This window comes from Aegilops tauschii, chromosome 6, assembly GCF_002575655.3.
Source record: "Aegilops tauschii subsp. strangulata cultivar AL8/78 chromosome 6, Aet v6.0, whole genome shotgun sequence".
Classification (NCBI taxonomy): Eukaryota; Viridiplantae; Streptophyta; class Magnoliopsida; order Poales; family Poaceae; genus Aegilops; species Aegilops tauschii.
Genome location: NC_053040.3, coordinates 18,801,940 through 18,814,605, shown reverse-complemented (window position 1 = coordinate 18,814,605; position 12,666 = coordinate 18,801,940). Strand labels below are relative to the sequence as shown.

The 12,666-nt window shown below is 47.3% G+C and overlaps 1 protein-coding gene across 1 annotated transcript; it reads right to left on the bottom strand.

The window, feature by feature from the left end:
* Positions 1–518: 518 nt before the first annotated feature.
* On the bottom strand, positions 519–3,296 carry LOC141025715 (protein FAR1-RELATED SEQUENCE 5-like). Its single transcript, XM_073501627.1, has 5 exons — positions 3,194–3,296; positions 1,911–2,125; positions 1,659–1,821; positions 1,038–1,566; positions 519–945 (listed from the first exon to the last, which is right to left on the bottom strand). Exons 1-5 carry the CDS (start codon positions 3,294–3,296, stop codon positions 519–521), a joined length of 1,437 nt encoding a protein of 478 aa, XP_073357728.1.
* Positions 3,297–12,666: the final 9,370 nt, after the last annotated feature.

The following is a 12,666-nucleotide window of genomic DNA, read 5'->3' as shown; positions in this document are numbered from 1 at the left end:
AACTACAGTTCATTAAACATGGCAACTGCAGTTGAGTAAACATGGCAACTGTAGTTCATTAAACATGGCAACTGCATTTCATTTAAACATGGCAACTACATAACAACTTCAATTTGGCATTTGCATTCCATACCATCATGGCCATTGGAATTTACATTTCATTAAATATGGCAACTACAGTTCATTAAACATGGCAACTTCAGTTCATCAAACATGGCAACTGCAGTTACGCAAACATGGTAACTGCAGTTGAGTGAACGTGGCAAACTGCAATTCATTAAGCATGGCAAACTGTAGTTCATTAAGCACGGCAACTACATATCATGTTTACTCTCTACCTAATGGCTACTTTTCAACACAATCATCATTTTCAAATAAGCATTTCAACTGCATTGCATTCTACGTGGCACCTCGTACCTTCATGAGTTGTGCAAATAAGATTGTAACACAACTGACTTACTTGTTAAAAATCGTGTTGGTGTATATCTTGCTCATCTGCCTCTCCATTGATAAATACGTTAGCAATTTTGGCTACTTGAGCGCGGTGTTTGCTTCTTGCTGTAGCTCGGATCCCAGTATTTTTGTTGCAAAGCGGTGTACTGCTTGGCAAACTGTAGTAATGAGTTGCCAGGGCTCACGTACCGCTTCAAAACAGCATTGAACCCCTCACTACGTTGTGTAGTCTGCAGAAATGGGAAGAAGCACTGCATGAAGTAGGCCGGCACCCAGTACATTCGCTTCTCCCACAAGTTAGCAAGCGTCTCGTGGTCTTGGACTTGACATGTTTCAATCATAGCCATCCAGCTCCTTTCAAACTCCTCCACCGTCAAGCTGTGGTCCACGCACAGCTCGAATGCCTTATGCAGGTCTGGACGGTCAGCAAAGAATGGTCCTAGTGTCTCCTGCAGTGCCTGTGCACTGCCAGCGGAAAGACCTCCTCTATGCCTGCACACATGCTAAAATCCTGGTCTGTTATTATGTTCATCGGAGCAAGTCCACCCATGCACTCCAAGAAGGTCTTGAACAGCCAAACGTACCCATCCGTGTCTTTGTTCCGAACGAGCCTGCATCCGAACTGCAATGACTGGTTGTGGTTATTTATTCCTATGAATGGAGCGCATGGCATCTTGTACATATTAGTGAGATATGTCGCGTCGAAAGAAATGCAGTCTCGGAAATGTTTGTAGGCTCTTCTTGCAGCACCATCCACCCAATACATGTTCCTGACACGGTCCTCATCGTCCAATCTTATCCTGTAGATGAAATCTTTATCTTCTTTCGCTTTCTCATCGAAGTAGGCTATCGTGGCTTCTATGTTAGCCAACTTGCTTTCTCTACGGTACTTTGCCTTTAGGTTTGTGACGTCTGCTGGTAGGTAGGGCATGCTACTCAGAGACCCGTTTTTGCTGTGGATGAGGGAGAGTATCTGCACCATTCTTGATGGACCGACGTTACAATCATGTAGCAGCTTTATGAATTTCTTCTCGAGGGGGGTGAATCCTCTGTGGGCGGTCAGAAATTTTACCAGGTCAAACTTCTTTATTAGCTCGTGGTTGTGCTCGTCATCTGTGCTCCATCTACGTTCAGCTTACACCGGACAGGGCATTCCGTCTTGACAATGATACCTCTCTTTCGTTCCGGAACGACAGGCGCATCACCTTTGCCCTTCTTGTTTCTTCGTGCCTTGTAGCACCTCATCTCACCTCTGCTGTACTCGTTAGTTTTTTTAATTTTCCAATGGTATTCGGTGTTGACCGCAAACCCATGGAACTTTGCATATGTCTGGTAGAATTCCTTTGCATCTGCAAATGAATCAAATCTCTGCCCAAGATACGGTGTCGGGGTACCATGATTTCTGATTGCCCACCATCTTCATCCCCTTGTGCTTCGTCATCGGTTTCATCATTCACTTTAGTATCGGCGGCCGTTTCACCTGCTTGAGTGTTGCTTGTGCTGGTGTGCACATGTGTGCTTGTCAGTATTGCTGGCACGATTGCCATTTCCGACACTGACTCGGCATTGTTTGTGGCATGAGTGTTGGCTGGCTGGTGGAACGCGTCTTCCGTGCGCTCAGAGCTCCCCGCAGTAGATGTCCCCGCGCCGCTGTTACTTGTAGTTGAAGGTCCTGCATTAAAAAAAATCAGGTACGAGCGTAAGATTTTGCTTGAATGTCATGTGTATCGTAACGGAGTATAGCAACCGCATGTGATTTTGCATGACATCATTTCACACAGCAAGCCGTGAATCTGCATATGGCCATGCATGGCAACTGTAATTCTCCAGTAATGGCAGCTACAGTACAACCACATGGCAACTACCGTTGCCAACACATGCCAACCAGCTTCTTTTAGCTTGAGAACTTGTAGCATATAGCAATGGCAGAAATAGTCCAACACACATGGCAACTACTGTTGCCCACACATGGCAAGCAGCTTCTTTCAGCATCAGAACTTGCAACACATAGCAATGGCAGATACAATCCAGCATACATGGCAACTACTGTTGCCAACACATGGCAACCAGTATACTCTAGCATCAAAACTTTGTATTCTAGGCTTGAGCTCAATACGCAAATGTGAACAATCATGAATGTTGCACACACTCTTATAGCAATTGGCAAATCCCGAAGACAATATACGTCTCTTTTGCACATGACCACTTGGTACCATTTTTTTTGTTTTGTCCACCACCACCGTTACAAATCTACTTTTCTTCACATGCTATTCCCCACAAAAGCAAATGCAGTACTGTTTTCTGTTTTCACTTTTTTTTACCTTGTTGTGCCGCATGTGCCGATCTTGTGTGGTCTGTCATTCCAATTTGATGTGCTCTATCTGCAATAGCGCTTTCCTGCAACTGTGAAGCTTGCCATGAGATGTTTGTCGATGTGGTTCCACCGTACCAACCTGCGATCATGGTAGCAGTTGGTCATTGCATGGCAACTGTAGTTTGTTCAACATGGCACATGTAGTGGTCCAACCATGCCACACAGATTTGTTCACACTTGTCATCCACGGTTGTTTAGACATTGCAGTCACATTTGATTAGACATGGCAACTGCAGTTGTCCAGGCATGGCAACTGCAGTTTGTCCAGCCATGGCAACCGAAGCTGTCCAGGCATGGCAACTGCATCTGTCATATATGTTCCTTTCTCCTAACTCACTTTCCACAACTTCACTTTCATACGCTCACCTGTGTACGACGTTGATGGCAGGTACATGCTTGCTACCTGATGCCACGTGCTGCATGAAGGTCCTACATTTTTTTCCGATATAACTCGCCAGTCTTTTGCCATCCTTGCAAGTTTAATTTTATGTCCAGAACAATAAGTTCCTTTTTTGTATGTGTTACCTTGATTTGCCACATTAGCTAGCTGAAGTTGGTTGCCCGTACATTTGTCAGCGTTAGCGCCCTGTGACGAAACTTGCCATGTTGCTCCCCTGATTGTGGTTTGGTCATAAGAACCTGCTAAAAAATAGATTGTATGACATAAGTAGAATGACATCTTCATGGTCACGAACATGGCAACTGTTTCTTCTTTGTTTATCATGCATCGTACCGATGCCCGCGTAGTGCTCTAGTAGTGGCATCAATGGCCCTGAAGAAATGAGTTGATTGTACTCTGCTGCATCCCAAGGTGGCGTTTCCGGCCTTTGAGAAAGCCAAGGATCAGTGCCATCTTCGTGATTCATTCTTCTGCTTTTTCTTTTCTACCACTGTGCTTTTAGTCACTGCATGAACAAGAACGCATCAACAATCCGCAAAAAGCGTTCTTGCTGTTTGCACGTAGAAGATAACACGTCAATCTCATAACATTTCTTGCGTAGGCAACCAACACCTCATGGCAAGTAGGACATGCACATGCCATCTATCATTTTGAAGCGATGGCAATAGAAAATAAAATAGGATGGCAAGCAATAATATAACATTGTGGCAACTACGGACAACGATAGATAGCAACTGACGTTAGATACAAGTGGCAATTATTTTTCCTCGCTCCCCATGCCAAATTCCTCCTTTCTCTCCCTATTTTATAGTGACTACTACGCTACCAACTACTCGCATCAAGCCAACCCAGAAGCTTGGCACAAGTCTAGCATAGTATATGGCAGATCTGGCGTATGTTGGTGGGCAAATGCAAAGACACACAAATTCGTGGGGTGTTTGCCCTGATAGCGTGGATCCAGTCGCCATCCTCGTGGGCAAATTTTGCAAATTCAGATTTCTGGACAAAAGAAGGTCGAGAAACAGAAGGAGATCGGGGATCCACCTGTTTTAGCTCGTTGTCTTGGGAGGTGGGGTTGGGGTGGGAGGGGGGAGGGGGTGTGGGGTGGGTGGTTAGCTGTGGGAAAGGCGCTAGGGATCTGTTCTGGTTGCCATGGCAACCAGAGAAGGAAGGCAACGGAGGTAGGAGATCGAGAGGTGCGAAACAATGGCGGCAGGGCGGACTGGGGATCGGAAGGAGCACGGGACGGCTGGCGTGCTGGGTCGTGCGGGCAGCGCGGTCGTTTGGCCCGGACGTGTGGGCGGTTTTGCCACACACCGGACGTGCGGGCTGTGGCTGCGCGCGCCCGGACACGGTCGTGCGGGCGGGTTCTTCTCCATGCCACACGAGGCGTGCGGCACAACCACCCGATACACCACACGTGTGGCAGTTATCGTTGTCCAAATACTATCAGGTACTAAGTTCATGATAAATTAAAGTTTAATTAATCCTATTACTTAAGAACTCCCACTTAGATAGACATCCCTCGAATCATCTAAGTGATCACGTGATCCATCTCAACTAAACCATGTCCGATCATCACGTGAGATGGAGTAGTTTTCAATGGTGAACATCACTATGTTGATCATATCTACTATATGATTCACGCTCGACCTTTCGGTCTCAGTGCTCCGAGGCCATATCTGCATATGCTAGGCTCGTCAAGTTTAACCCGAGTATTCTGCGTGTGCAAAACTGGCTTACAACCGTTGTATTTGAATGTAGAGCTTATCACACCCGATCATCACTTGGTGTCTCGGCACGACAAACTTCCGCAACGGTGAATACTCAAGGAGAACACTTATACCTTGAAATTTAAGTGAGAGATCATCTTATAATGCTACCGTCAATCAAAGCAGAATAAGATGCATAAAGGATAAACATCACATGCAATCAATATAAGTGACATGATATGGCCATCATCATCTTGTTCCTTTAATCTCCATCTCCAAAGCACCATCATGATCACCATCGTCACCGGCGCGACACCTTGATCTCCATCGTAGCATCGTTGTCGTCTCGCCAACTATTGCTTCTACGACTATCGCTACCGCTTAGTGATAAAGTAAAGCAATTACAGGGCGATTGCATTGCATACAATAAAGCGACAACCATATGGCTCCTCCCAGTTGCTGATAACTCCGTTACAAAACATAATCGTCTCATACAATAAAATATAACATCATGTCTTGACCATATCACATCACAACATGCCCTGCAAAAACAAGTTAGACATCTTGTACTTTGTTGTTGCAAGTTTTACGTGGCTGCTACGGGCTGAGCAAGAACCGTTCTTACCTACGCATCAAAACCAAAACGATAGTTCGTCAAAAAAATTCCTACACACACGCAAGATCATGGGGATGCATAGCAACGAGAGGGGAGAGTGTCGTCCACATACCCTTGTAGACCGTTAAGCGGAAGCGTTATGACAACGCGGTTGATGTAGTCGTACGTCTTCACGATCGACCAATCCTCAGTACCGAACGTACGGTGCCTCCGCGTTCAGCACACGCTCAGCTCCGTGACGTCCCGCGAACTCACGTACGGCGCGGAGTGATGATGCGCGGGGTGTCCGAGTGATTTAGACGCGTGGCGCGGAGTAACGACGCGTCGGGCGTCCGAGTGAAGTAGACGCGTGGCGCGGAGTGATGATGCGCGGGGCGTAGCCACACTCGGTTCAACTAAAGTTGGAGAAACTGACACCCGCCAGCCACCTGTGTGCAAAGCACGTCGGTAGAACCAGTCTCGCGTAAGCGTACGCGTAATGTTGGTCCGGGCCGCTTCATCCAACAATACCGCCGAACCAAAGTATGACATGCTGGTAAGCAGTATCACTTGTATCGCCCACAACTCACTTGTGTTCTACTCATGCATATAACATCTACGCATAAACCTGGCTCGGATGCCACTGTTGCGGAACGTAGTAATTTCAAAAAAAATCCTACACACACGCAAGATCATGGGGATGCATAGCAACGAGAGGGGAGAGTGTCGTCCACATACCCTTGTAGACCGTTAAGCGGAAGCGTTATGACAACGCGGTTGATGTAGTCGTACATCTTCACGATCGACCAATCCTCAGTACCGAACGTACGGCGCCTCCGCGTTCAGCACACGTTCAGCTCCGTGACGTCCCGCGAACTCACGATCCAATAGAGCTCGAGGGAGAGTTTCGTCAGCACGACGGCGTGGTGACGATGTTGATGAAGCTACCGTCGCAGGGCTTTGCCTAAGCACCGCTACGATATGACCGAGGTGGATTATGGTGGAGGGGGGCACCGCACACGGCTGGGAGAGATCAATGATCAACTTTTGTGTCCTAGGGTGCCCCCTGCCCCCGTATATAAAGGAGAAAAGGGGGGAGGCCGGCCGGCCCTGTAGGGCGCGCCAGGAGGAGGAGTCCTCCTCCTAGTAGGAGTAGGACTCCCCTCTTTCCTACTCCTACTAGGAGGGGGAAAGGAAGGGGGAGAAGGAGAAGGAAAGGGGGCGCCCCCCTTCCTAGTCCAATTCGGACCAGAGGGGGAGGGGGCACGCGGCCTGCCCTGGCCGGCCCCTCTCTCTCTCTCCCCACTAGGGCCCAACTAGGCCCATTAACCCCTGGGGGGGTTCCGGTAACCCCTCCAGCACTCCGGTAAAATCCCGATTTCACCCGGAACTCTTCCGACGTCCAAATATAGGCTTCCAATATATCAATCTTTATGTCTCGACCATTTCGAGACTCCTCGTCATGTTCGTGATCATATCCGGGATTCCGAGTGACCTTCGGTACATCAAAACATATAAACTCATAATACCGATTGTCACAGAACTTTAAGCGTACGGACCCTATGGGTTCAAGAACTATGTAGACATGACCGAGACACGTCTCCGGTCAATAACCAATAGCGGAACATGGATGCTCATATTGGTTCCTACATATTCTACGAAGATCTTTATCGGTCAAACCGCATAACAACATACGTTGTTCCCTTTGTCATCGGTATGTTATTTGCCCGAGATTTGATCGTCGGTATCTCAATACCTGGCTCAATCTCGTTACCGGCAAGTCTCTTTACTCATTCCGTAATGCATCATCCCGTAACTAACTCATTAGTCACATTGCTTGCAAGGCTTATCGTGATGTGCATTACCGAGAGGGCCCAGAAATACCTCTCCGATAATTGGAGTCACAAATTCTAATCTCGATCTATGCCAACTCAACAAGTACCATCGGATACACCTGTAGAGCACCTTTATAATCACCCAGCTACATTGTGACGTTTGGTAGCACACAAAGTGTTCCTCCGGTAATCGGGAGTTGCATAATCTCATAGTCATAGGAACATGTATAAGTCATGAAGAAAGCAATAGCAGTAAACTAAACGATCAAGTGCTAAGCTAACGGAATGGGTCAAGTCAATCCCATCATTCTCCTAATGATGTGATCCCGTTAATCAAATGACAGCTCATGTCTATGGCTAGGAAATTCAACCATCTTTGATCAACGAGCTAGTCAAGTAGAGGCATACTAGTGGCACTATGTTTGTCTATGCATTCACACATGTATTATGTTTCCGGTTAATACAATTCTAGCATGAATAATAAACATTTATCATGATATGAGGAAATAAATAATAACTTTATTATTGCCTCTAGGGCATATTTCCTCCACTTATGTCGACGATAGGCAGAAAGCTGATCTTTGGACCGCGCTGAAGGCAAATTTCACCCTACCGCCAGAGGAGGATCCGGAGAAGCCAGTTAAAGAGCCATTGATCAAGGCTCATGCTCTTAAGAAGATGGCTGAGCTATTCAGGAGGTGGAAGAATGAGCTGAAATCAACGTTTGTCGATAATGACAAGACTCTAGAATTCATCGGCCGATTTGAGAAGATCAAAGATCACTGGGACGCATTTGTCGCCCAAAAGAAATCTGAGAAGGCCAAGAAGATGTCAGCGACAAACAAGATAAATGCTGCAAAGAAGAAGCATCACTGGTAGAAAAAAGCCCTTTAGTCCCGGTTCGCAACAGCCTTTAGTCCCGGCTGTGCAACCGGGACTAAATATGCGCGACTAAAGACCCCCCCCTTTAGTCGCGCCTCTTACGGACCGCGACTAAAGGCTTTAGTCCCGGTTCTTGTGGCTGACCGGGACTAAAGGCCCGTCCACGTGGGCGCCCGTGGTCCGTTGGGGCGGAGGACCTTTAGTCCCGGTTCTCGTGGCCAACCGGGACTAAAGGGCTCCTCCGCAGGTTTAAACCTGATTTTTTTGCGAATTTTTTTAATTTTATTTTATTTTCAAATTTCTGAATTATTTTAACCTCTAATCTCTAATCACCACCCCTCATCACTGCTTAATTTATCCTCTAATCTCTAATCACCCCTCATCATTCCAAATCATCTAACTTCCCGGACGGTCACCCATCCTCTCACTACTCCAGCCTGAGCACGCTTAACTTCCGGGTTCTATTCTCCCTTGTTTCCAACTCTGCACTTGTTGTTTTCCTGACAATAGTAGGATGTCAATTCTATTAACCCTCAGGAATTTAGCTTGAGCATGAAGTGACACATTTCACTGTTTGAGTTTGAAACTATTGTTGTAAAAAACAATAATTATTTAGTAACACTAATATTTCTGGAATAATTAGTTTGACCATTGTTTGACCACTATTTGACCAGATTTGACCAAAATTTAAAAAAAAACTGAAATAATTATTTAGTAACACTAATATTCTAGAATAATTAGTTTGACCATTGTTTGACCACAGTTTGACCACAATTTGAATTTTTTTGCCTCTCCAGATCTTAAAAGTCCCGTATCTTTTTTTCTATTAGGTTTTTGAGGATTTTGAAAATGTTTAACGGGGTTCCCCCGATTAAATTCGGATGTAACTTTTCGAGTAGATGATTTTTCATATAAAAAACTTTTTCATCTGAGTTCGTATGCAAAAGTTATGCCCATTTTAAGAAATTCCAGAGAGATTTTGCAAATAAAGTCGAAATTCATATTTGTTAATTTTCCCAACAACTAGACCACATATCACATGGAAAACTTATTTTATTTTACTTTTTGGACATTTCCATTATTTTCTTTTGTTTTTTCTAAAACTGAAAAGGCGATCCACGGGGGGGGGGGGGGGGGGGGGGGGGGGGGGGTAGAGTTTAAAAATGAGGCCTCAAATCCCTTTAGTCCCGGTTGGTCTGGCCAACCGCGACTAAAGGTTCAGGCCTTTAGTCGCGGTTGGCCAGACCAACTGGGACTAAAGGTGTAACCTTTAATCCCGGTTGGTCTGGCCAACCGCGACTAAAGGCCTTCGGGCCAGCCTGAGGACCTTTAGTCCCGGTTGGCCAGGCCAACCGGGACTAAAGCCCCTCCGTCCGCCACCTCGCGCTGGGCCCACATAGTTGGTCGCGGGTCTCCTCCCGAACCGCGACTAAAGACCCCTTTGGTCGCGGTTCGATTATTTTGGGGACTAATGGGGGCGTATGGAAGCCTCTTTTTCTACTAGTGCATCACCATCGCACGGGGTCAGGTGGCTACCTGAAAGCCCAACCGTTGTGGGACAAGGCTATGAATGAACTGCAAGATAAAGGGATCGAACCAGAGACATTGCGCTGACCAGACCATTCAAGGACTTGGTTCTTCGGGGTTGGGGGAACATTGGACCCTGAAACAGGGAAGTGCGTTTGGACGGATGAGCAGCTGAATACACCCATCACGAGGCTTCAGGAGTTTATCAAAAAAGCGCAGGAAGGGACATTCGTTCCGGACAGAGAGAACAACGAGCTCACAATGGCCCTCGGGAATCCTGAGCACCCCGGACGGATACGAGGCACGCTAGGCTCCGTTTCGTGGAAGGCTGGCTTTCCCGGCGCAGGCTGTCGTGGTAACGATTCCGAAAATAAGAGAGGGGTAGGATAAAGGAGCATGATCTATCGAGATGCTTATGGGTGACACGATGGTTTTAGCGAGTTCGGGCCTCTCACGGTGGAGATAACAACCCTACGTCTCGTGCTCCGGAGAGGCTTTGTTTTATCTTAGTATGTATCGGGAGATTAAAATGAGAGGAGAACAGATCCTCGTAGTCCTGAGACTAATGGTGAAAAAGAGAGAGAGATGGAAGAAAAAAGCCCCCCTAGTCTAGTGGTGGGGGGGTGGCTTATATAGAGTGTGCCACCCCCTCAACTCCTATGTTACAAAGTGGGGCATGAATGCCATAATGCCAGCCCACTACCAAGCCCTCACTATGAGAATGATGCCGACTGCTTTGCTGCCTGCTGGTCTTCGTATATCCGAGTGAGTCGTACGGTCGAGTGGTGAACTGTCATCCGAGTGGATGGTATGCCGCTTGGTCGAGTGGATAGTATGCTGCTTGTCCGAGTGGATAGTATGTTTGTATGAAATTTACCTGGACCCACATGTTGTGTGGACCCCATGCTTCATGATATTTCGACCCTTCGTGGGCCTACCTGTTATGTGTATCCTCAACATTAGCCCCCGAATCAATTGCGATTTTGGAGAACGAGTTTGTGCAAGACACAATTTGGTCCGAGTGATTACAGAAATACTCGGTACATGTCGTCGTGCTTTCAGACAACCAAGGTTTGAACAAAATATCAATGGATTCCGGCACCGCGCTTCCCGACTGATCGGGGTAAGTGCCTGTGAGGAGAAACTTGGTGACATGCGTTCATCTCTCGGAAGAGGTTAACTCGTGATCTGAGTATGGGTGTGTCATTAAATCTGTGCAACAAGATTGACACATGGACTGCTCTCTCAGAGAGATGCCATTCTTATCCCGGAGGAACGTCAATACGAGTCGGTTTTAGATCCACACTTGTGAGTTTCACGCTTTGAGACCTAGAAGAAGGCTCAAAACAGGTCCACGGAGGAGCGTTAAACTCACCTGATAGGGAATTTTTTTTTGGTAGTCGACGGGATTCTTAGAACTTGTTTGTTTGTTGTTCGTCACTCGGACTGGTCAGGCCATACCGAGTGGAGATTACTCCAGTGGGGGCACGCTGAGTGCACCCACTGGGTGTAGTCCCCGAGATAGCCGTCTACTGCGGGCAGTCGGCGGGGGTCTGAGAGAGAAAATCTTCTTAGCTGGTACTGATTGGACTTGTTCTTCTCCGACTCAGAGGTCGAGTGATCTGGAGCTGGGTTTGCATCGAGCAAAATGTTTCTTTCCGAGTTCTCTTCCAGTGGGGGCACGCTGAGTGCACCCACTGGGGGTAGACGCTGAGCCTCTGTCGGACTAGATGAGTCTGGCAGAGGGTTTAAGTCTCCCGGTAAACCTCCATGCAGTTGGCATGATAAATATCTTTGTCTGGAATTGAATCAATCGGATGGATCTTCAAGCGCTTGGCATGCTAAATAAGCTCAGCTTGGAGCTGAGTCAGTCGGACTGATCTTCGTGCACTTGGCACTGTAAATGAATTTAATCTGGAACTGGATCAATCAAGTGATCTTTGTGCACACTCGGCACGATAAATGAGTTCGGCCTTGAAACTGCCGACTGTAGAAAAAAGCTGGCCACTCCAGGGAGTAATCGTTCCAGTAGTACTTCTTATATTGACCGTTAGATTTTGCGTGAAAGGGGTATTTGTAAGAGTACATTGTATCCGTAGAGGAGCATCATTTTTACCCTTTTGCATGAAAGGGGTATTTGTCCAAGTGGACGTGCTTCCCGACTGATCGGGGTATGTTGACTGCAAGGAAAAACTTGGTGCCACTTGTATGTCTCCCGGAGGAGATAGACTAGTGGTCTGACATGGACGTGCCATGAAACCCGAGTGACGAGGCTAGTATGTGGGCTGACTCTCCAGAGAGAGGACACTCATTATCTCGGGGGGAAACCAGCACATGCCATCTCTGAGTCCAAGTTTGTGAAACTGACGCCTTGGAGCCTAGGATAGGGCCAAGTGTATCCGTGGAGGAGCCTTGTTTTCACCCTTTTGCAGTCCTGAAGATGAGTTTAGGTAATGATCTGGGCGATCGTCCTAGTGGACAATACTACTCTTATAGATTTTCGGCAGACCGAACAAGTATGGTCAGAAAGATATTCCTGATGTGATCAATGGGTTGATTGAATGGGCGTAACCCCTGAGGGCGGCATGGCCAACGGCTGTGCGTAGCCCCCGAGTGATGCTCGAAAGTGGCAAGCTTGCTACAGAGTGTGATATGAGGTTTGATCATATGAGTAACTTAGTCGTTCCCGTGTTGGGGGTGTAGAGGTAAAGACATGTCCAACTGATGGTGACGCGCGAGGAGGCCAAGGGGCGATGATGTGTACAACCGAGTGACGACGCGCGGGGCTGCCAAATGGGGAAGACGTGCACAACCGAGTGGCGACGCGCGGAGCGGCCGAGTGGTGAAGACATGCACAACCGAGAGGCGACGCATGGATCAGCCGAGTG